The 23,528-nt window shown below is 50.5% G+C and overlaps 1 protein-coding gene across 1 annotated transcript in view; it reads right to left on the bottom strand.

Moving 5' to 3' along the window:
• Positions 1–23,528, bottom strand: part of ASTN2 (astrotactin 2) — a 301,231-nt gene that overhangs the window by 69,422 nt on the left and 208,281 nt on the right. The window contains exons 17-18 of the mRNA XM_026860237.1: positions 23,190–23,323; positions 21,871–22,019 (exon numbers count right to left, since the gene is read on the bottom strand). Coding sequence (XP_026716038.1) covers positions 21,871–22,019; positions 23,190–23,323 — 283 coding nt within the window. The remainder of the gene's footprint in view (positions 1–21,870; positions 22,020–23,189; positions 23,324–23,528) is intronic.

Genomic DNA, 23,528 nt, shown 5'->3' with positions numbered 1-23,528 from the left:
CTTCATCAGCTGCCCACACAGGACCCCGCTGCTCCTCAACCCTTGTGGGCTCGCTCTCCTGAGGATGCTGCATGGCATCTTTTGGGGTGTCCTTCTGACATGAGCAGCCCCTTTCCTTTGGCCCTGTACCATTTCCCATCCTGTCTATGGAATGAGAAGATAAACTGTCACCTGATGTGATGGGACTCTGCTTTAAACCCTGCCCTGCACATCCTAAATCCACAGCATGCCCATCCCATACACTCTCCCATCCCACTCACAAGGACTTTCTCCTTGGCCCTCATCGCACTACAGGGATGCACAACGCTTGTCGCTGCTGCTGATGCCAGAACTGCGCCGGCGTTAGATACCAGTTGCCCCAGCTCAGCTGCGCTGGCGAGCGAGAGGACAAGAGGTTTGTCCAGATCTCCACCCAGCCACATCCCTCCGGGGTGGAGAGGGAGGAAGCAAAGAGGCCGCTTGCTCCCAGCCGCCTGGCCCCCGAGCTTGGCTTGTTTGCGCAGGGGCGTGTGTTCAAGCAGGGCTCTTCCCTCCCGCTTTTCCTTTCCATTTTGCACTTCACCGTCCAGGGCAGCAAACGTGGAGCCCATCAGCCCAGAAAGCTGGGATTGCTTTCCCGTTGCTCCCCTGTCATTAGCACCGTAATGTCTGGTCTGTGGTGCTGCCACCCACGCTCAGGCTTAAGCCTCAGCCCTTCCCTGAGGTTTGACGGGGGTGCACTGGGCTTGATGAGCTTTTGGACGGGCTGCAGGGACCTCTCTGGGACAGACAGATCCCTTTGCAATTGGGCTAACACCACCACAGGTCATGTCTTGGACATTTTCTCAGCTGCCACTGTATGCAGGGGGAGGTGGAGCTCATCAGCAGTGCATAGGGAAAGCGGTGCTCTTATTTCTGGGATCAGGATGTAATCTCCTCCAATTGCCTTCCCCTGCCCCTGCTGCAGTCCCTCCTGGCCTAGTCATGGCTCAGGACCTCAATCCCCATGGTTTTCTCAAAGGGTATCACAAGTGATGAACCTCGTCAAAGGAGAGGGGGCAGAAAACAATGGGGGGGTTCCTGGCTCCTATCGCTTGACCAATCTCCAGCCTGCACCTCTGCAGACATTCATCTCAGCTTCCCCTGAGCTTGGTTCTCTCCTTTCACTTCCCTGTCCTGGCTAAGCCCCCAGCCCAGCAAGGCCAGCCCAACTTGGACGTCACCTTGATTTTACCCTGATGAGCCTCACAGGGGATGCCCACCTGCCAGTGCCAAAAGTGGCTTTGTGCTGCACAGGATAATCCTGGGGGGGTGGTGATAAAGATCTCCTCATCCCCATGGAAATTGAGCCATGTTCCTCACATACCTCCGCTAATTCAATTTTACGCTGTGTGAATAGACCTGCCAAACCTTTATTATTCTTTCTTCTTGAGAAGTTAGCAGCAGAGGGGTACAGCAGGCAGAGCGGAGGGTTGGGGGCACGAGGGAGGGGTGGACTCTCTCCTGACTCGCCTGAGCTCTACAATAAATGATCATGCTTGGTACTCTTCAGGCATGTTTCATTGCTTTCTTTTCAAAACGTGGGGCTGAGGATGGCAGGGAAGAAAAGTCTAAGACAAACACATAATTGCTTAGAAATACCTGGGGTAGGAGGCAGTGGATTTGGATTTAGGGGAGTGTAAGGGAGAAAAGCACCTGGAGAGCATCCTCTGCAGTTCTGCTAATGTAGCTTAGTCTGGCCTGGACCACAGCTTGCCCCGTGCTTAGTCTCCACTCCTGAGATGCCCCAGTCAGGACACCCAGTCCCCACACACCCCCTGCCCCACGCACAGGTCTAAGTCCTCTCCCACGCCAGGACCTGCCGGCACACTTCAGTCCTGCCCTGCACTGCCCACAGCCTTGGCAGCCCTCCTCCAGGGTCACACATCAGCATCATCACACCTGGTGACCACAGCCCCCTCCAACCCAAGCCAAGGCAGCGGAGACACTTGGGGCTTTGGCACACACCAGTGCTGTGAGTGCTGGTTCTATGGCAGGGACCTGGATCGGTGGGCAATGCTCAAGAGCAACAAAAATGCTGCAAAAAGTCCTTGCAATGTTCTACAGCTACTTGTGACTTGCAATAGCATCTGCAGCTAAACTGCTCTGTAAAGCCCTGATTGATCACACAACATCTTACACAACACAGGGGTCAGTTGCAATTGCAATGCAGGGGTGAAAGAAAAGCAAAGAGGTGCCTCTAGACAGAGGTCATCTTCTAAATGAGAAGACCCATTCAGAGGATACACACAAGGAAACTGCCAGCTCACTCAGTCCACAAGATTTCCTGGATGGGCAAATACTTGCACAGGCAAATAGGTTTTCACAGGAGACTTGGTCTGCTGGAGCCCTAGGTCTGGTCCAGCATCCATGCAGATGGGGAGTGGCCTGTTGAGACATCAGACTTGGAAATCTAAGCCTCTAATTGCAGCTTTTGTCCTTACAATGCCCCTCAAATGTAGTCTCTGGCACATGGTGCAGGATGCACAAGAAGGCAAGTCATCGTCTAGAACACAGATCAGGTCCTCAGGTTCCAAACGAAATCTGATTTTGAGCCCTTTCTCTCAGAAATTTATCCCAGTGGAAGATGGATTGATGAGTTCTGCCTGGTGACCGAATGCAACTATTCAAACGGACTTTGAAAAAAAGTGAACCAAGACACACAAATCACAAGACAATTCAACGAATCTACTAATAAAGGTCTGCAAACCTCCTCATGTTCCCAGTCATTAGAGATAAAAGGCAGGAGGGGGATGAAATTTGGGAACTACTAAGTAAATACAGTTACTAAACACACAGAAAAGATGGAATTCAGTATTGTTTGCAAGACTCAAAAAAATTATATGAAAAATCTGGTAAGGTCTAACATGTACAAAAAGACTAAACTTGAGGGCATTTTTAATTTAATTTAATTATTTTATGTATTATTGAAGCTTTGATGTATTTCATACCTCCAAATGGCAGGACCTACATGAAGTAATTGTAATGTCTACATCCTATTCTGGCTACTTGAAATGCAAATTATCAGCATGTTCAAGTCTGAATTAACTTTCACATTCAATAACTTGGGCTTTTTCCTTTCTCTCTGCCCTTTTTTTCTAATTTTGTTGCAAGATTACCCACTAGTTTTCTTTTAAACCTTAAATTACTCTTATGCATTCTCTACATTAGTTCCACACTGAAGCTATTTGTTTGGGATTAGTTATACTTACCGAACTCGAGGGGTGCTGGAAGGATTACAGTGAGTTTGCAAAGGGCTCTGATGGTGGAAAGCACTATCTAAATGCTAAGTATTACGAAGTCAGATGAGCTATTTACTGATCCCGATAGGTAATACCCCCCACAAATTGGACACAGAAATTGAAAGAGCAGAATCCTTTTTTTTGGAGAGACAAATAGCGGCAGAAGGCCAAGCCAAGGTCCACAAATAAAAGAAATCCTAAAACATCACTTAAGGTCAAAAAAGGGCTGGGTTTCTTCCTGGTATGAATAAGCACCGAGCAAGTGCCAGGAGCCAGGGCACAGGCAGGGAGGCTGCAGGAGGCAAACCCACACCTTGCGGGATCTCCTTTCCAGCCTTTCACTGTGATTCCCCATCCTCCATTACACAAACCGAATACCCAAACAGCTCATCTGGCAACAACTTGCAGCCTGGCTCTTAAACAGAGAGATAGACGGAGCTTCTCTTCTTTACAAAGATGAGTTTTACTGATACAACGTGACCTTTTGCTAGGCAATGGTATTCAATCATTTCATCTTTCAGTAGCACCTCAACATCCCAAGAGGGATTGGGGGAGATTTTATACACATACATATAAGCAGACAACTCCTGCTTGAGGGATTTGGACATGATGATCCTTATGGGTCCCTTCCAACTCGAGATATTCTATGATCCTATGAAATACTGTCACCATCATAGTGCAACAGATGGCAAAAACCCTCCAAATCAACCCATATCTTCAAGGAATTCATCATGACTGTATATATTGAAGTGGAAGAGTTAATGGGAGCATGGCCCTTTCCCTTCTCTAGTGCAGACGCTGCACCCAGAGTTCAATCCCTCCCAGACATGGCCAGGAAAATCCAGATAGAGATAGAGGAATGAGGGAGAGGGGCATGGGGATGAGGAGAAACAGCAGCTTTTTGGGAAAATTTTGAGAAAGAGCTTTGAGTAAACATGATGAGGGGATGGGGACAATGCAAGGATGCTTGTTTAGAACCCTGTTATACAGGTGATAAAATCTAAAGTGCTGGGAAAATCTCAGAGACATTCAAGAGGTGAACAGCAAAGGGAAAAAGTGATGGACCAACACTTTAGGGTTGAATGCAGGATGTGGGGTTGTATTCTTGCCCCAAAGAAAAGCCTGTACTAAGCCTCAAGCCCTGCTGTTCCTAAGTACTCAGCTTCTGCCATGGGCAGAGGGAACTGGCACACTAACTCTGCCAGCGTGAGACTCCATGGGGAGACACATGCCAGGATAACCCCACATCACAGGGCTGAAAAGGAGGATAAAGACAGATCATTTGGTTTCTTCCTTCATCTCCTTACAGTGATTTTTCCCATTGTGCTGACACAAGTTGGATTAAGGGCTCATGAATCACTAATGTCTTGCAGCTGGCGTGGCTGTGGCAATTTTGGTGTTGGTTTGCTTGCAAGTGCAAAAAAAGATCTTGAACTCCCTCACTGGGGAAGCTTTTAGATCCACTGAAGATTATTTTCCAATGGGAGCCATAGAAAATTAATTTCCAATAATTGAATATTAATTTCCAACAGGGTCCAATAAGGTCTTCAGACCTGGCTCAAGGCTCTGGCCTCTCTCTGCCTTATGCTTTGGCCAGCTGGTAGAAAGCATCACCACGTTCTGCAACCCAGCTCCCTGCAGGACTTATGTTCAATGACAAAACCTAAGTGGAGAAACACTCTTCTAGAAACCCATGGCTAAAGGTTCTTGTCTGTTCTAGAGATAAGCCATTTCACAAAAAATGGACTAATGCTGCAGTTGTGTTACCCAACCTCCCAAGAAGAGAGACAGCAAACCATACCCTGGGCTGCATCAAGAGAAGTGTGTCCAGCAGGTCGAAGGAGGGGATTCTCCCCCTCTGCTCCACTCTTGTGAGAGAGACCCCCCTGAAGTGCTGGGTCCAGCTCTGGGGACACCAACAGCAGAAGGACACGGACCTGCTTGAGAGGGTCCAGAGAACACCACAAAGGTGACTGGGGGGCTGGAGCACCCCTGTGAGGACAGGCTGAGAGAGTTGGGGGATTCAGCTGGAGAAGGCTCCAGGGAGACTGAGAGCGGCCTCCCAGGGCTGAAAGGAGCTGCAGGAGAGATGGGGAGGGGCTCTTGATCAGGGGGTGTAGGGATAGGACAAGGGGTAATGGGTTTAAACTGACAGAGGGGAGATTTAGATTAGATCTAAGGAAGAAATTCTTCCCTGTGAGGGTGCTGAGGCCCTGGCACAGGTTGCCCAGAGCAGCTGTGGCTGCCCCCTCCCTGGAAGGGTTCAAGGCCAGGTTGGACGGGGCTTTGGGCAACCTGGGCTAGTGGAAGGTGTCCCTGTCTGTGGCAGGGGGGGGTGGAACTGGATTGTCTTTAAGGTCCCTTCCAACCCAAATTATACTATGATTCTGTGAAAGACAAGCTGGGGGAGAAACTGTCTGCAATCAAATGCAACTGCACAGAGAACCAAAAAGCAGTGCCTCAAGTGCATTTTGCACTGTCACCCACAGAAGTCTTGCAGACCTCTGGCTGGAGCTATTTGTGTTCAGCAGAACCATGGAGGATCCCAGGGAAGAGGAAAGGCTGACACTGTGCATGTGGGATGAGGTGAGTGGAGATCACTGTGAGAGACACAAAGATCCAGGTGGGGGAATAGAATCTCTGAAGTGGAAATTTGTGCGGAAGGAAAACAGGACAAGAGCTCAGTGGAAGGCGATGGGGTCCTGCAGAAGGATGGATCAGAGGAAGGTTGTGTGGGCAACCAGAGGGGTATGATAGGACATGAGGAGACAGGCAAAATGGGCAGAGGTCTCAGGCCTCTCAAATGAGCCATAAGAAGGGTAGGGGGATGGTGTCTGGGATTAGTGTGTGACTGATGGAGGACTGTGTGTCCCAAAGGTGGTTCTTTTTTCCTGGTTTCCTTCTCCAGGTGTAGCAGTTGGCCTAACAAGAGATAGTAGCTCCCCTAACAAACCACATCTCACTAAGTATTTCTTCAAAGTGGGATTCAGCATGAAGAAGAGCACAAGCTCCAAGAGTGCATCTTCACAGACGTGGCCTCCACCCCATGGCTGGACACTGCCACTGGGATGGGAAACCCTCGTCCACAACCGGCAGAAAAAGAGGAGACAGCATCCTCCAGCCCCCGCCCTTCACCCACTGGGGACCAACTGGCCTATATTGTTCTTTTCTCCAGCCAAAACTATTCCATGAATTTGACCTTAGCTTTTGTAATAGTTTGCGGGTGACGAACATGGCATTCTTGACGTAGCTAATGTTTGTGAAAAAAACAAATGAAAAAAGAAATAAGTAAGCAAACACCCAGACGCAGACTGTGCTCAGTTTCGCTGTGGTTGACATTTACAGCCTACAGTGGCTGTGGTGAGGATGACAAACTGGGGTGGCCAGCAGTGCTGCTGCAGTGGCCAGCCGGGCCAGGCGCCATGGGCAGGGCCAGCAAGGAGCTGGGTGGGCACCCACCCTGCGGGCATCCCTCCCGGCCCGCAGCATCACTGCAAACACCAGCAGGCTCTTTTCCTGGAAGGGGCACCTTTGCTCTCCAGGTCACCACAGTGGTGGGACGTGCTGACCTAGAGATACTTCTAGAAAGGCACGATGTTAATTTGTGGGGATAATGGCTCGGTTCAGCTTTTAATTCCCTCTGGCAGAGATGAAGTCCTGTTTGTCCTTTCTGCCTGACTTCCTACCAACTTCGGGCAGGTCCCTCCATCCCCCTCCACCTGCTCAGCCCATGGGCAAGGAGCAGCCCCAACACCCACCATGCTTAGTGCAATGGGGCTGTCACCCCAGTGGGGAGCATCAGCCCCTACAGACCCACAACACCGGGTGGAGGACTCTCAGGAAGTGTTCTCTTAATTATTCATGAATCAAGACAAGCTTTCTAATTGGGAAAAGAAAAAATCTCACCGGAGATCAGCTGCTCAAGACACGTTTTGCTTATTGCTCCTAAGAGCAGAGGGAAGGGGTATGCTCCTCACTTTCTCTGCAAGCCTTAAGAGCACACAGAACAGTGTTTGCAAGATAATTTGGTGGTCACAGAGGACTGGGTTTTATTCCTGAATTGAAAACTGGCTATTAAACATCATTTAAAGAACAAAATAAAAATAAAACAGCAATTTCTTTTTTTATTCTCTCCCTATCATCATCATTAACCTTCTATCTGCATAAAATCCCTTTGCCAAGGATCTTCAACTGAGTAATAAAATTTTAGTACTTAAACCTTATCAGTGCTCTGGAAGGGAGTATTCTCCTCATTTCAGAGAGAGGGAAAACAAGGCACAAAGAACTGAAATGACCTGCTCAAAGTCACACTGAAAATTATTAGTCAAGCCAGGAATAGATTTCCCGAGCCCTGAACCCCGGGAGGCAGTGCGCCCACAGGTACGCTGCTCTTACAGGCCAATTAGCTTTTATGGAAACGTTTAAGGAAACATTTCCTTTCACAGACTCTGCCTGCTAATTTACTCCCAAGCTTTGTCATCCGTAAGCCAAAGCGTCTTAGTTTTAGGCTGCCGCGGAGCCACTCAGCCTCTTCCCTTGCTTGAGACAAATGCACTTTCAGCAAGTAAAGATTTTACAATACAGAGCACCCTGCTACATGCTGGCTAAAAAAAGGCTGAAAGAGGTTCTCCTGTGGGTGCCTGGCTACTAATTAAGTCTGATTACAGAGACTTCATCAAAGGTGAGGGCTCTGCATAGCGACACAACCATGGGATCGGCTGGGGCTCTGGGTGTGGAGGCACACTTTTGCTTTCCAGCATGCTGCTCAGTTTAGGTCTGCTCAGCTTGGTGGGGCAGAGCTGATTTTTCACCTAAATCCACATCCTAGGTCCTGTCTTCGCAGGAGCCAGGAGGGAAAGGCAGGCAGGGGCAGAAGAGACAAGGGCAGAAAGGATGGGAGCAGGCAAGCTTGGCACAGGAGAAAAGCAGACCCTTGTTTGCTTTCCATCTCTCTCCGCCGAGAAACGGTTAATAGGTTGCAAGGTTTCCACCCTTCCAGGACGGAGCCTTTTCCTCCCCTTTCGAGTGCCCCCTGCCTTCCTCCTCCAGCGACTGGGAAGCTGTGACTGCTCTACACCGCTGACACCTCGGCTGCTCTGGAAACCCATGAACTGTTTGAGAAAGGTCAGCTGGCAGCCGCTGCATCTCTTCTCCTGCCTTCCCAGCCCGGACGGCCTTGGGCAGTGCAGGAGCCCCCTCTGTAGGCAACTACCCATATTTACCAGCATCCCTTGCTTCTTGACACGTTTTTTCAGCAAAACCCCTCTTCGTCCACCCCAACCCAAGCCCCAGACATGGGGTCGGAGGGAGTGCGGGGCTGCGGGGCTCCGCGCCAGCTGGGGATCAGGTCTCTGCTCCACTGCTCATTAGTAGCTGACCTATTACACGTGACATGAACCGAGGCTGGACATCCAGCAGGACAGCAGATTTGCCATCAAAACAGCTGATGTCTTGCCAGCTTGCTGTTGGCAAAATAAACCAAGCACACCTCTGTACAGCTCTGGGCTTTGGTACGTCTCTGAGGTCCAGAGCTGCCCTCTCTCCAACCTCTCCAAAACAGTCACCTATTTCTCTCTGGTCTCTTGCCAAACCCAAGCTCCCCAGCGCTGCACAAGCACTTTCCCAGCCCGCGTTACATGGACCTTGGTGCACTCCTTCACAGTACAACAGAAGGAAACCATCGACCCCCAGTGCTCCTTCTCCATCCTCTCTCCTACACCTCCTCATCCCAGCACTGCCCATCATCCAGGTGAGGCTCTCCAGTATTGCCACAGCACCCCCAGACCACAGCCTTAAACCCAACTCTGGTTCAAAATGACCCCATTTGGTCCACTAGCCACGTTGCAAAATCCTCCCCCCCCAGGCACTTGCTGGGGCCAGCAGTGAATTAAGGGCAGATGAACACCAGACTGGAAGTAGCTGAGGCAAAATTCCTGCCTGGATGCAAACAAGCTCCGTCCTTCCCAAAAGAGGAGTCTTTCAGGGGTTGGGAGGTTAGCAGCTGAGTCAAGGGCTTCTGGCAGTTGTTATCAGCCACTACTTTTTCAAAACAGTTTGACCACAGCTTTTACAAATATGTGTGAACTTGCCCGTGTTTATTGCTCTCTGTCCTCACCAGTTACAGTGCCTCCTCCTTGGAGATGCTCAGCCTGTGTTCACTACATCCTTTTTCTCATACGGCCAGCCCTTCCACACCCCTCCCGCTCAGCCATACACCCAGTGTATTTGCCAGCAGCCTTGTAAAGATTTGCTAACCTAGAGCAAGAACCCCCCATTCTGGATGGCCTCGAGTTGGGAGAAATATATACACTTATCCCCACCTGGCCCCCTTTGTATGAAGCCCTAGGATGTGCTATCGCTCATGCAGACATGTGCCCTGTGACAAATGGGGGGAGGGGGGCAAAATTAGAAAGGAAGATGATGAAGATAGAAAGCCAATTTGTAGGCACCCTGAAATAACTTGATTTCTCTAGTGTCCCGGGAGCACTTCTGTCTGCGACGTAACATTACTCATTTTCATTTGGAGAAGTTTCAGCGTGTAACAAAAATATCTCAGGCTCAGTAATGAGGCAAGAAATCGTGCTTACGTAGCTGAGCAAGTAACATCACTCAACTTTCCTGTCCTTGCGGTGGAAGAAAAATGATTGGAGAATAAATTAATCCTAACAAATGTAGGATTCTGATCAAGCATACATAACCAGCAGTGCGTCTGCAGGATGAGCAATTGATGAAGTCATTGCTTCAAAAGTGCCTTGATGCAATTAGTCACTTGTAAAACACGCAGCAGAGGAGAAAATCCCGCTCCTTTTGTTAAGGAGCATGAAAATGCTCCATGCGTCGGAATGATTTATGGGTTACAGTGCAGCAAAATTAGAGCATGCAGCAATTAGGGTCGTTCTCTCAGAGATGAAAGGCCAGGGGGAGATGAGTGAAAGGATGGACAGGATGCAGAAAGGCCAGATGAAGGCAAAAAGCCAATGCCACATTTCTATGCTCTTGGTTTTTAACGGGGATTATTTCCCCTTTGCACAAATCATTGTGGGGGGAAAACGTACTTCACATGTAAAACTGGTGCCACTGAAGATGAATCAAGTCATTAATCAGCAGCATGAGTATCTGTAATTAGAGCTCCTGGGAGTCACAGAAGCAAGAGTCAAAGGCTCTAACAGGATTATCGACAGATCTGGATTGGTTTATGACTAATATTAGCAGATAAAGGGAATCTATCACGTGCTCAAGGAGGTCAGCTGATGAGCACGGAGGGGCAGGGAGGAAGGCATTTCCCACCCCAACCCCACTGCCCAGCTTCGGTGTCACCGCACCGTCTGCTCACGGCTGTACAAGCAGAGAGGAGGGCAGAGGTTCACTCCAGCACCCTGCCTGTGGGGTACCCCAGCGGAGAGGACCCTCCCCGCAGGCACTGCAGCACCCAGGGTGCAGGATCAGCCCACGGCTGAAAGCCGAAGGGAGCTGGCTGACCCAGCCGTGCCGAAGCAGTCGGTCCCGGTGCAGCTTGGCGTGTCCCCGATGAACGCGCCAGCTGTTTGCGGCTGGAGGATGCAGCAGATGCCGAGCAGCCGACCCTGGCGGCGCACAGCTGGGGCGAGCCAGGAGCGCCTGTCCAGCCAGCCACCTCCCGCGCTGTCCCAGCCTTGCCTGGGTGAATCAGGAGACTTCCCTGCATCCCCTGCCATCACAGGCCATCTCTCCAGCTCACACGCTCCTTTCCCAACAAGCCCCGGCATGCCTCTCCACAGCCGCCCGCTTGTGGGACAGCAGACAGCAGGGAGGTTGGGAGCTGGGGCCAGGCACATCAGGAGCCAAAAGTCCTCCCAGCCCCACCGGGAGGGGAACACAGAGTCTCTCGCTAGGTCTAGGGGCCCCTGCACCCAATTTTAAGCAGCTATTGCTGCTTCTGCGCTCATCCTTGAGGACTGGAAACGGTCGGGGATCTTTCAGAGAAAGCTCCTTAGCTTAAATAGGGAGACAACAGTCTCATGGCTTTGTCCCCAGAAAGCAGGCTGCCGAGATGGGGCTGTGCTGCCAGACACCATCACACTGGCCTGGGGCTGTCTGGCAGAGGAAGCTCCATCTGCTGCAGGGCTGTGCGGGGACCCCCGGTGAAGTCAGGGTGCCAAGGGGGTACAGTCCCCACAGCCATTGCACATTGTCTCCAGAGGGTTTGGCAGAGCCCAGGGCACCCAGATGGAATGGCCACCTCCCCATCCATGAGAGCTGTGCGCCAGGACGGCGCAGACCCAGTGGCTTCTTTGATGCCTGGGGGTAGCTATGGCTCCTACTTGCCCTGGTCCCCAGCAGGACAGGCACATGCACCTGGGCTTGACACTCTCCATCTACCAAGACAACACCACTGTTTGAGAGGAACTGGAAACTGCGATCTGAAAATAATCTGCAGCCAAGTGTGAACTTTTGAGGCTTGAGAGCATCAAGCACAATAAATATTAACTGTACATGAATTTAGACCCCTTGCTCTTAACTGGCTCTTCTGAATTTAAAGTCAACAGATAATTTTTGGCTGTTACTGCTGAGTGCCTCAATTTCCCAGGCTGAACAATGAAGCTGGTGAGATTTATTGATTTCTGCAGATGACAGCACAGGATAAAGGAAAACCAAGTATTATCTGTGATTGTGTACAAGCTCTTCTCTCACAGCACAGCCATGCTGCTAGCACCTGCACTCCTGCTCTCAGTGTCTGCACGAGTGTGCACATATGTGAGTGTGCCACAAAGGGGGAGATGGAGAGCAGGGTTCCTCAGCCAAACCTCAACACTCCTGACATTGTCACCCCAGGTAGGTGTTCAGGGCCAACACTAGGGAAACAAAGAGTGGGACTCATTAATGCCAGCAAAGTGACCTAGCTGCATAGGACCATGGACCTCTAGAGTTGAAATACAGGTCTTCTCAGTGGGGGCAATGCTCATACTGGTGAGGTCAGTCCCAAGGACAGCCCAGCTAAGGATCACTGTAGGAGCCTGGCTGCTATGTAGGAAGAGCCATTGCCATGCTCTGAGCTCCACCAAGGTATTTCCTATCCCAGTGTCACCCTATTTTGTCAGGGTGAGTCATCAGACCACCACAAAAAACCTCAGGACCTTGCTTCTGTAGTTGTGATCAGAAACTTCCTTTATTAAATTAATGACCATCCCCTATCTGTCATCTCACTGTTAATAAATAGAAACGAGGGCTGGAAGGAGTGCTGCAGACTGGTGCCTGGAGCCAGGCTTGTATCGGAGGAACTCGTGTCCAGCAACACTGCAGAGCTGCTCCTGGACACAGCACACGGGAACGGGAGGAGGTATTAACGCACACACCAAACAGGTCTGTGGCATAAACATGGTGGGTTTCCCTTCTCCAGTACCCCTCAGGACGCTGTTTCAGTGCAGCATCGCTAACCAGTATAGCTGTGAAACACTCATTTGGCCACAGGGACAAGCTCATCTCACTGGCTCTGACTGAACCAACATGACACCCTTCCCCATATACATCTCTCCCAAGGGCCAGATGAAAACATGCACTTAACCGCTCACTGCTCTAAACGATCCCCTCCAGGATTATCCATCCCCCTCCCCATGACTGGTATGACATGAGCTAGCAAGGAGGAAGATCTTACTTGGTCCAAACACCACCAGTTCAGAATAGGAAACTTTTCCTGTCCCAGGGTTCCTGGAGATATGATGCCCATTTGAAAAAACAGGTTCTCTCCTCTGCGAACAAGTTCCAGTGGCAGGTCAGCACCACCCACCCCTCCCTCTGGCAAAGGAGAGGTCATGGACCTGTCCTGGGGAAGAACAGGATTACAGGGGTGGAAGGAGTTCAGAGACAGTCGCTCCCAGCAAAGACCAAGTCAACCTGATGCTGAGATAAGACCACTCCTTGACCCCACCACACAGGCCCCACCAGTGGAAACTCAGCAGGGGAATGCTGCAGAATAGCCACTCTATCCTCCATAACCCAAACTAGCCACAGCAGTATTTCCTATTATGTCTCCATAACCTAATCTGACCCCCTCTAGGGTCTCCAGATTAATATCTGAGAAAGCTCACAAGTCCAATCACCCAATTACAGGGAGGAAAGGTTTATCCTGTCTAAACAGCATGAAATGTAACCTAGACCCAGCTTCCCCCTCGCTCCTAAGAGAGAGATCTCAATCCCTAGCAAGCTGAACAAACTGGGAAGGGGTCACGGGGGAAATGGGGAGGGTCTCTCCCTGCTCTTGTATCACATGAAACCTGCAGGAGGAGCAGCTATTTTAATTGGCAAATCCCCTGACTCAAGGTTTAATCCCTCTCCATTTTCACTTAATTTCCCTCACACCAAAGCAACATGGGGAATAGCTGACCTGCCCCACTTTGAGCCCCACTAAAGGAGCCCCCATTGTCTTGGTAAAGGAGGTGGTGCGGGACGATGGTCCTCAGGACACAGTGTACACAGCCCAGCAGGGACAAAGGTCAGGTACCATCATGTGCCATCTAACACAGATGTATCTGAGGAATGGTGCAGGTTACAGAAGCCTTGATGCTGTCAGGGCAGAGCAGGCAACAGACAGGATCACAGCCCAGAACGACTGCAATGTCCCCAGAGTACCTCCTGCACTGGCGTTGAGAAGTTTCAGACAGGACTGAATAGGCTGTTCCAATGCAGTCTTTATGCCTCCTTGGATCCCTTTCCTATCCTTATTTCCTTCCAGAGAAGTGTGGAGGGACGCTGTCTAACTTTTTGGATTGTACTTCAGCCACCTGACAAAGCTGAACACATGGGAAACCTCAACAGCAGCCAGAGGACTGGAAAGCAGATTCCCCATCCCATTCAGGATCTCATCTCAGGCTTTGGCTAGAATGAGAGGAACATGCAAAATCTCCAAGAAGATCCTAACCTGGCAGGGAATCACAGTCTGGGCGTCATTCAGAGCCCATCCAAAGGGAAGACCCCATGTACTTCACTCAGTTTGCCTCCAGAGCAGGGCTGTACTGCCCCACAGCCTCATGGCTACATTGCCAAGCGCCAGCTCTGCAAACACAGACTGAGCTTCCCTCCAAATCCCAGCCACAGTTTATTGATTAGAAAAGCCTGTCTAGTTAATACAGGCTCCTATGAAAAAGTTCCACCGAACTGCACTCACATGCCATGATCCATCCGACTGTGTTAGCAGCCTTTGCTTTTGATGCTTTCTGACAAGACGGATTTGTGGCCTTGACTTTTCCAGATCAGGAGAAACTTAATCCTAGAGGATAAAATTACAGACCAGTAAAAACCCGACATAACTGGCCTCATTAACTGCTATGTAAGAAGTTCAGAGCCTTCTAAGCTAGAAGGGAGCATCTACAGCTGTCCTTTGCTTTGAGGGAGAGGTAGCTCTGAACAGACAGCACAAAGCCCTTGGCAAACACTGTGCTCTTAAAGTGCATGACATACTTGTGGCACCATCCAGGCTGCTCCATCCTCCGCAGTCAGCAGGGAATGGGCAGACAGTCCCAGCTCTCCACCTATGAAGTGATTTGGGAGAAAGCAAAGATAATGTCCAGTTCTATCCAAAAGGTGTCTGGGCAGATAAAAATAAAAAACCTGGAACAACCATATGGAAATGTGAATTAACAAAATATTTCAGCAACTGACTCAACACTAATTGAGAGCTGAGAACCTTCCACCTCCCTTCTGCTTTCCAGGATACAAAAATGACACTGGTAGGTGGAAATAACTACAGCTGTCCCAGTGGGAGAGAAATCAGTGCTTCACAGCGAGTGTAATGGCCAAAATTAAGCACTTGCTTGGTGCTATTACACAACACATCCCAAGAAACAGCTTCCAAAAACTTGACCTTCTCTTCAAAGGCTTCTTTCCAATTCTCTTTCCTTTTGCTAACAAGTGAAGTGGATTCAGCACTCAAGAAGGGTACTCTGGGTGTTGAAAACATTTTTACCCGCATGCTAGTTACAGGAGAGGCAGCAGCAATGACAGCTTCCACGCAACAGCCACGTCCTGGCCAGGCTCCCCGCACACAGGCGTTCGCAGATGCAGCTCTGCTGCATTTCCATTCCCAGCACGTAAGTGAGCTGGTCCCCACTGAGTGGTGGTTGTGATCAGCCAGACACCTGCATTGAGAAACCAGCTGCAATCCACCAGGCAGATCACCAAGGAACGAGCAGGTAGAGACAACCAAGTAGTGAGTATAGGACTGGCAATAGTAGGTCACCAACTCCTGACCACCACCAGGTCCTCCTCTACTTTGGTGATGTTCAGGGACCTCTTTTGAAAACAAGTCAAACGCAGAGATGCTCCCCTGGGAGATGTCTATTGCTCCCAGGCTGAGCACTAACCTTCCTGACCACCAGCATCGCTGCGCCCAGGGCAGCAGTCTGGTATCACAGCTAGGGAGAGCAGAGCTGTTCTCCTGAACCAGTGGAGACTGTGGTCTCTTTTCCAAGACACAGTTTGTGATCCATCAGCTGCAGAGCCTACATCCCCTGAGTCAACTTACAAATCAAAAATCATCTATAAAAATGGCACCGGTATTAATAACAGGTGCCATAGCTCTCTATAGAGAGAGCTTGGCCTTCGCAGGGCTTTACAGAGGTAGTCAATACCATCACCCACACTCAGGATCATCAGCATCTTTAAGAACAACTGGTTTAAAGACTCATGTTTGAATATCCTCCACACTTTGTTGGCATTAATTAGAACTCTGGACATTCATGTATTTACACAACTCCTGGCTGGACATCAAGCTCCTACAGCTTCCTAAAGGCAGTGTCAACTCCTACTACTCTGCGGTGCCCAGCCTGTTTGGAAGTCAGGATTCTAAAAATGATTTTAAGGCATGTAACAAGAGTGTTGTATGGAGATTGCACTGACTCATTACTGACGGGAACAGTATTTGTTCTGGCCAGAGCATTTTTTCTCTTCTTCTTCCAGACTATCACTGGTTTTCACATGACAGTAGCAGCACAGCTTGCACACAAGAGGGTGTACTGGAAGTGACAGTTGCCATAGCTATATCTATATAGTCCCGGCCATCCAGAAACGTCAGAACGATGCTCTACAGAACAGAGTTAAGTTATAAATAAGATACTCTCAAGCCTCCAGTCAGAGCACAACTTGCAAGCGTACAAAACACTAAGCCTTCTGGTTTGTCCTCTTTCTCTTTCTTTTATAGACACGATGTGTATTCAAAGACTTCTCTGCAAAACAGCATTGCTCCAGAGAAGCCTGCAACAATGGCGTGGTGGTGCACACAGGTTTTATATAACCATACCCTCAACTTCTGTACATCGTTCTACCCAGTCTATTCTCCAGCCACCCTCCCCAGCGTACCACCTAGCTCTTCTCCCCGCCACAGCCCTGGCTATGGAGGGCCCTGGTGTAGTAGAGGACTCTGACCAAGCTGACAGATCTGCATTCTCCTGCTCGGAGGTCTACGTGATCTCCAACAAGCTCATTCAACAGTCTGTGTTTCTGTTCTCCTCCTTTCTTTGAGGACTACCAGCTGTTCTGGATGAGGGCTACCTCTTCTTACAAACGTGATCACTGCCCAAAGAGACCTAGAAGCAGCCAGGATCCCTTGATGTCATGAGAAATAATAAAGCTTGGGAGTCTCTGCTTAGACCTCACCTGTCCTTCTGGGACGGGGTATCTTGTGACCAATAGCAGCACTGCTGTATAAAAGCAAGTGAGCAGTGCACTACTTTTCTGTATACTTCATTCAGCTAATACCACGCAGTATCCCCAACTACACTGACCCAGCCATCGACACACATGGAGCTGTAGAAGTGGTACCACAGAAAAGGGAGGAAACCACAGCGTAAGAGCCTACGCAGAGCAGGACTGACAGCGATGGGCTGGGGGAGAGGTAGAGCCTCACAATCCTTTTGTGATCTGCTAGCAGCAACACGGAGAAAGCAGCACATTGTGGCAATGTCGCATTTGCACTTGCTGTCATCCTCAACCATAGTGACAGCAAGTGACACTTTGTTTCTCTGTATCTTCCCAGTTCCACCTGCTTTGATATGAAGCACAAGCAGGAGGAGACGGTTGCACACTCAAGGAGTACAGCTATTGCATGTGCTTTGCATGGCCACGGGGCTGACCACTGTGGTGGCGGGGAATGACTGGGAGGGGCTGCATAGTTCAGTGTCAGCTTGTGGCCCCTGACAGAGGAGTGAGCGCAGGGCAGGGCACAAAGCTGGAGGATCCAGGACCTGCACCCCTCTCTTCCCTCAGAGATGAGTACTGTTCAGTGCTGAGGGTCTTGTGCTTGTGACCTCAGGGAAAGCATTTTATCTCTGTGTCTTATTTTTCTCCTCCATCTGCACAGCAGGGGAGAGCCCATTCCTACCTGAGAGTGTGCAAGGTCTGACTTATCACCAGCAAAGTGCTTTGAGATACTCTCACAGCTCACACGCTCAAACCACCACCTCCCCAGGCCTCCTCACCGTCTTCTCTGCAGGCCCGTGGTGGCCACCCCCCAAGTCCCTCACAGATGTGTGTTCAGAGACTCAGCAGCAGAGATGTGGGCAGGAGGGGAAGAAAAATGCACCATGGAGACCGACATCAATTAAGGGACCAAGGGACTCCCAGAGCTACAAAGGATCACAGCAGTGACACGGCCACCGCCCCAGGAGCGACGCAACTCCCTGCCAAGCCCATGGACCCCAATTCATCACACAGTGGAAGTCCAACCATTTGTCCTCCGCCAGCATCCCCAGACATGCTCTGTGTTAACTACAAACACATTCAAAGCACTTTTTTATTTTTAAACTTTGCATTTTGCACACTCACAGCAGCTATCCTAACCTGCACTGGTGCCCCGGTGGGTCCAACCTCCCAGGTGGGCCCTAGAGATGGTCCAGGTCATGTTAAACCAGGCACAGGTCTGTCCCCACCTGAGGATTTCACCGTTCATCTTTCAGATGAGGCTTCCCACCTCAGCTTCTCAGCTCCCAACCTTAAAATCAGGGCAAGGATCCTTCTGTCCTTCTACCACCACAGGCTGGAGGACATAGTGCTCCCCATGCAGGACCATCCCAGGCAGTGGGGCTTAGCTCATCCAGGGGACCTTCTAAGCCAGGACCACCACAACGAGCAATGGTGATACCCCAGGTCCACCATCCGGCACCGGCAGGGACATGGCCTGGCTATAGCAACCAGAACTGAAACATAAAAAGCACTCTGCGCCACGGTCGTGTTATCCCCTTGTCCCTCCCCCTCATCCCCTTCGGAGCTTCTTAACTTCAGAAACCTTCCTCCAGAGGAGTGTTGGAGTGACAGAAAACATTTTCCAAGCCTAATATCAGTTCCAGATGTTCACAGCCATTTCAGTTTGTACCTCACCCTGTAAAACACATTTCTCCCTCTCCCTCTCTCAAGTGCAGCGCCTGCTTCGTCCATGACATAATGCGCTGGCGGGCTCGGCCGCGCACACACACACACACATGCTCGTGCCCTCTTCGAGAGCCCCATGTTCAAACAAAGAGCATCACTCAACTACAAAGCTGTCGCACACATGGAGTTATGAGTAATTTCCACAAGTTTTAATAAACAGTTTGGGATGTAATTGCTCTCCATCTTCTCCGCTGGCTCCTGAGTGGAGAGACGCTCGCTCCCCACGCGCTGGTGTTGAAAGCGTGGTTTGTTTCACACACAAGTTCACCTCCTATTAGCCTCAGATGGTCCAAAGGCTGTGTTTTTCTAAGCACCAGTAATAAGCCTCTTTAAAAAACATGTACAGCCGGGGGCAGCCAGCCCATGTGAGCTCCCGGCTCCTTCCACCCCGTCCCACAGCATCGCCGCCCCACGCAGAGCTCAGCAGGGACCAGAGGAGATGCATACTAGACCAGCCTCAAAACTCCCTCCTGACTCTGCTCCAAGAAGAAGAGGAGCAAATGTTTTCTGGCTCATGGGAAAGACTACATATCCCAGTTGCAAAGCAAAGGGGAGGCCAAGGAGTTTTGCAAGAGTGAGAGACTGGAGGCTTTTGGGTGCAGGAGGAAGGCAGAAGGCAGGTTAAGCAGGAGCCAGGAACCATCCAGCTTGCTGTGGGGCTGAAGAGCAGGTTGGCACAGCTCTAGCCCCAGCAAATGCCAGAAATCCCAACAAGAAATGTCTATGACTGCAATAAAACAAACAAAACTCCCTGTACAAGAACAAATAACTCACACATTTAAACTCAAGAGATCCAATGGATGAATGGCAGCAGCCTCAAGAGCCCTCAAACCTCCCAGCCTAGCACTGCCACACTGCAAACACCCATGCTGCACCTCCCAGCAGTGGGAGCAACCTGCTCCTGCCTACCAGCAGCCAGGACACCGACAGGGAAGGAAAATCTGCCAATATCCATCAAGAGTCACCCAAATTTTCATATCCCACACCCCCATCCCAAAGCTTCCTCCTTCTGGGTTGACGTTGTTTTTGTGGCTGCTGCTCAGATGCGATGGAGATGGGCTGCAGCATGACGGGTGGGTGATGATGGTGAGGGGATGCCCATGACAGGATTTTTGGCTGGGTGAAGCCTTTGAGAGCTGTATCAGTCAGCATCGCTGCAAACCTATGCAAGGTATTTTCAAGAATCAAGTCATATGGCATTAGGGGCCTGCAGGGTAAGAAAGGAATGAAGGAAGGAATGCTGTTTGATTATAAACAACATAGAAAAAAGGGAGAGATTTAGCATTGGCTTTTCTCTTTAACTGTTAATGGGGTCATTCTGTCCCGAACAGTGCCCCAGAGCAGGGAGAGGGGAGGGCAGCTCCCCACAATGAATTCAATCACCTGTCAAACACATGGCAGTCATAAAAGGAAAATAATAATAATAATCTGTATTTCCTACTCTGTCTGCCAGGCAAAGATCCAGCCACTTCAAAGGAGAAACCCCATGTTTCCCCAGTCTGGTCTCACCTGACCGATGTGTGAGCAATCTGGAATCCCCATCCAAAACAAAGCCCCTCCTTTGGTGGCTTGTTTTCTTTCTCTGTTACTGGAGGGTGCCCCTCCAAGATAAAGAACAAGCCTTCTTCCATGTCAGGAAAATAGAAACATAACCCAGGGGCCATGGCCACATAGGGCAGCTCTGGAAATGGATGCTGGCAAGGTGTGGGAGAAAGCCCCTGCAGGACACGACTGGTTTATGAGCCAGGAACCAGAGCTCCTTCTCACAGGGGTCTCGACAAACAGCCAGAGCCTCCCAGGATGTGGGGCTCTGGCTCGCTCTGACAGAAATCCAGCTCCTATAGGACAAAAATTTTGATGGGCCTGAGATGAACAGAAAGGGTGAAATTTTCACTGTGGCCATGAGCTGGAGCAGTTTGCTCTGTGGCAGCTCAAGGCATCGAAGGGCTTGACTCAGAGGGTTTTACAAAGTGAGTGAGGAGAAGATAAAAGTCACCACCCCAAGTGGAGAAAGCTTCTGACCAAGACCTCAGGACTGAGGTGCAGTCCCTATCTTGCTCTGAATGACCTTCCTGAGATTGCCCTCCCAACAGGGAAACACAGATAGACGTCTTGCCAGGGTGTCTGGGAAGCTGTAAGACTGCATGAGCACAGCCAGGTTCCACCTCCACTGCCAGCCCTGTCCCTGCCTCCAGTTTGGTCCCTTGTCCTCACAGGCAGCCTGGACATTCATGCCTTGCATAAGCTGACCAGGTCCCACCTTAAAACAAATGAGGTTTTTAATCACCCAAAGCAGCAGCTGTTGCAGAGCTTTGCTCCCATGACAGGTTGAAACCTTCTTCCCATGTTCCCTTACCTGGGGGGGGGGGATGAAATTACAGTCGGCATCTGGGGGAAGGAGCCTTCACATACAGGTAAATCTCTGCTTTGGTCAACAACACTGGCTGCCCCTGACATGTCACATGAGTTTCTTTAACAAACTACATCTAAAATCCCTAAGGAAAGGAGTAGGAGGTTTCTCCTGGCTTTCCATGCAGCAGTAGCATCACTTGAGGTCTCAAGTGCTGTCAAATGCCCTCCTTCACACCCCTCCACCTTGCTCAGCAGCTCCTGGAGCATGGCTTGAATTGCTGACAAAGCCTTTGCAAGGCACAGAGCACTCAGTCCAAGCCTGATCTGGGAACCAAACTCCAATCCAGGGAAGTTTCAGGTTCCCCTGGAGAAGTTTTGTGCTTCTTAAATGATTAAATATTGTAGGCTTTGAGTTAATTTGATAGGTGGGCAAGGCAACTTTAAGTGACCTTTCAAAGGTTGGCACACAATGCAGTACTCACTGGAACAGGCCAGTAAAGCCCTTGAGCTGTGGAGGGCTGACCTTCCTCCCACACCCACCATCCTGCAGCATTTCAGACTGATCAGACCAAACAGTCACTTCAGTCAGAAACTCCAACTTACATCTCTCCTATCCAAAAAGGACAAATCATTTCCTTCTGCCACACTGCATTTTTGTATTTCCACTTCCCCTCAAATACCTATATCTACAGAACTCTTCAGAAATCTCTCATGAATGGAGCAGGTTTGATACTTCATCTAGCACGTTGGCTCTATGCACCGTTCTCCACACAAGCAGCAGCTCCCAGCCAGGCAGGGCACAGGACACATCACTGTGCACTCTCTGCGCCAAGAGGATCCCGCCCTCGGCCGCCACACCTACCTGTGTAGAGGTCTGTGTCCGTGTACTCATCCACCTTCTTGTGCTGCAGGACATAGTCAGACACCTTCGTCCCGATGGCAGGCTGCACATCCAGCCACTCCAGAGAGACCACGGTGCTGGAGGGCTCCACGTTGGGGGAGAGCCGCAGGCTGGGCAGGAGACAGGAAAGAAACCAAATAAGACATCAGCTCCCTTTCCAGGGACGAATCCACCTCTACAAGCAGCACAACCCCAGGCAAGGCTCACACTCATACCCAGGGATGTGCACATAGACCCACAAGGATGGGGAACACAAGGGGAGAGAGGGTAGGTGAGCACGGAAGAACTTCCAGCTGAAGATTAGTTGGGTCCAGCCTACTGCAATGGGCGTCCTTACCTCCCTCTGCTCCTGGAAAAGCCTAGATCATGCAATCACGACCACGCAACCCCAAATATCCCATCTGAAGGGGGAGAACTGCTTTTTCTGGGAGAACTGCTGAGCTTTGGCAGCCCCACAGGGAACCAAGGACCAGCTACCCAGGAGCAACAGAGAAAGGGAGGATCCAGCTTAGCCTTCATGTAACCCAGCGAGGTAGTCTACAGGAGGGGAGGGTCTGGTCTGCATCACTGGCAAGCAAAGGCACGTGATGGGGAGAAGGGGCAGATGTGGCTGTGAATTTACCCAGCTGCAAATGAGCAAGGCTCTGATGGGTGTGACTGCAAGTCAAAGCAGAGCAGCTGTGCAGGAGCTCCTGCCCTGATCAGGGACCCTGTGGGTAGAGGTGAAGGCAGAGCAGCCTTGTGCTCCTGGCCATGCTAGTGCAAAGGCATCTGCTCTCTTTGCACCAGGGTAAATGACAACACAAAATACAGGGCTGTGGAGAGTCTGGCTCCAAACTTACAAGCATGTTTGTTGAACTCAGGATGGGAAATTAATCCTCTCCGAGGATATTGGCTCACTAAGAAGGTGTTCTGCTCCTTGTGGCTCTCTGGAGCCAGTCTTCCTGCTTTCTCAGCTAATTCCCCATCAGTTTGCTCCTGATTTGCTCTTGCTCTGACAAGCCACAATGAATTGCACCGTAATTCCATTTCTTTCAGCATTTGAAATCCCATTCTACAAGCCCGTGCTAATCAGGTGATGAAAATCTATAAGGAAACCTTCCAGGGCCACAGCCGGAGCCAGGATATCCTACAGGCATCAGTCACACAGTAAGGAGTGCTGGACTGCAGCCCCAGGGCTCGAAGGTGAGAGGAAGGAGGTGCCCGTGGGCTGAGCCTGAGGGAAAGGGGCTGGTGCCAGGGGGCCGTGACCCGTGGGAGGGGCTCACACTGATACGTACACAGGCGGAGGGAGAGGGCTGCAGTTCGGGAGTCCATTCTCATCGAAGGCATTGAGGTCACACCTGCACCAGTCTTCAATAACATCGCCTTTCCCCGAGCACCAGTATGAGCTCATCAGGGCTCCCTTGAAAGCCTGACATGAGAACAAAAAGCGTGAACATTTGTGCTAAAGACTCAGTGAAATCCAGCCAGTGGCTTGGCCCCGTGGTGCTTAGCATGAGGCGTGCATGTGCACAGAGCCCTGGGACTGGGAAATACAGGGATGTCCTCCCCAGCTCTGCCATGGACTCTCTGCATGGCCCTGGACAAGTCCCTTCACCTCCCCGTGCTTTAGCTCC

Source organism: Athene cunicularia (genome assembly GCF_003259725.1).
Source record: "Athene cunicularia isolate RWA chromosome 17 unlocalized genomic scaffold, athCun1 chr17_part1, whole genome shotgun sequence".
NCBI lineage: Eukaryota > Metazoa > Chordata > Aves > Strigiformes > Strigidae > Athene > Athene cunicularia.
This window is presented reverse-complemented; position numbering and strand designations above follow the sequence as displayed.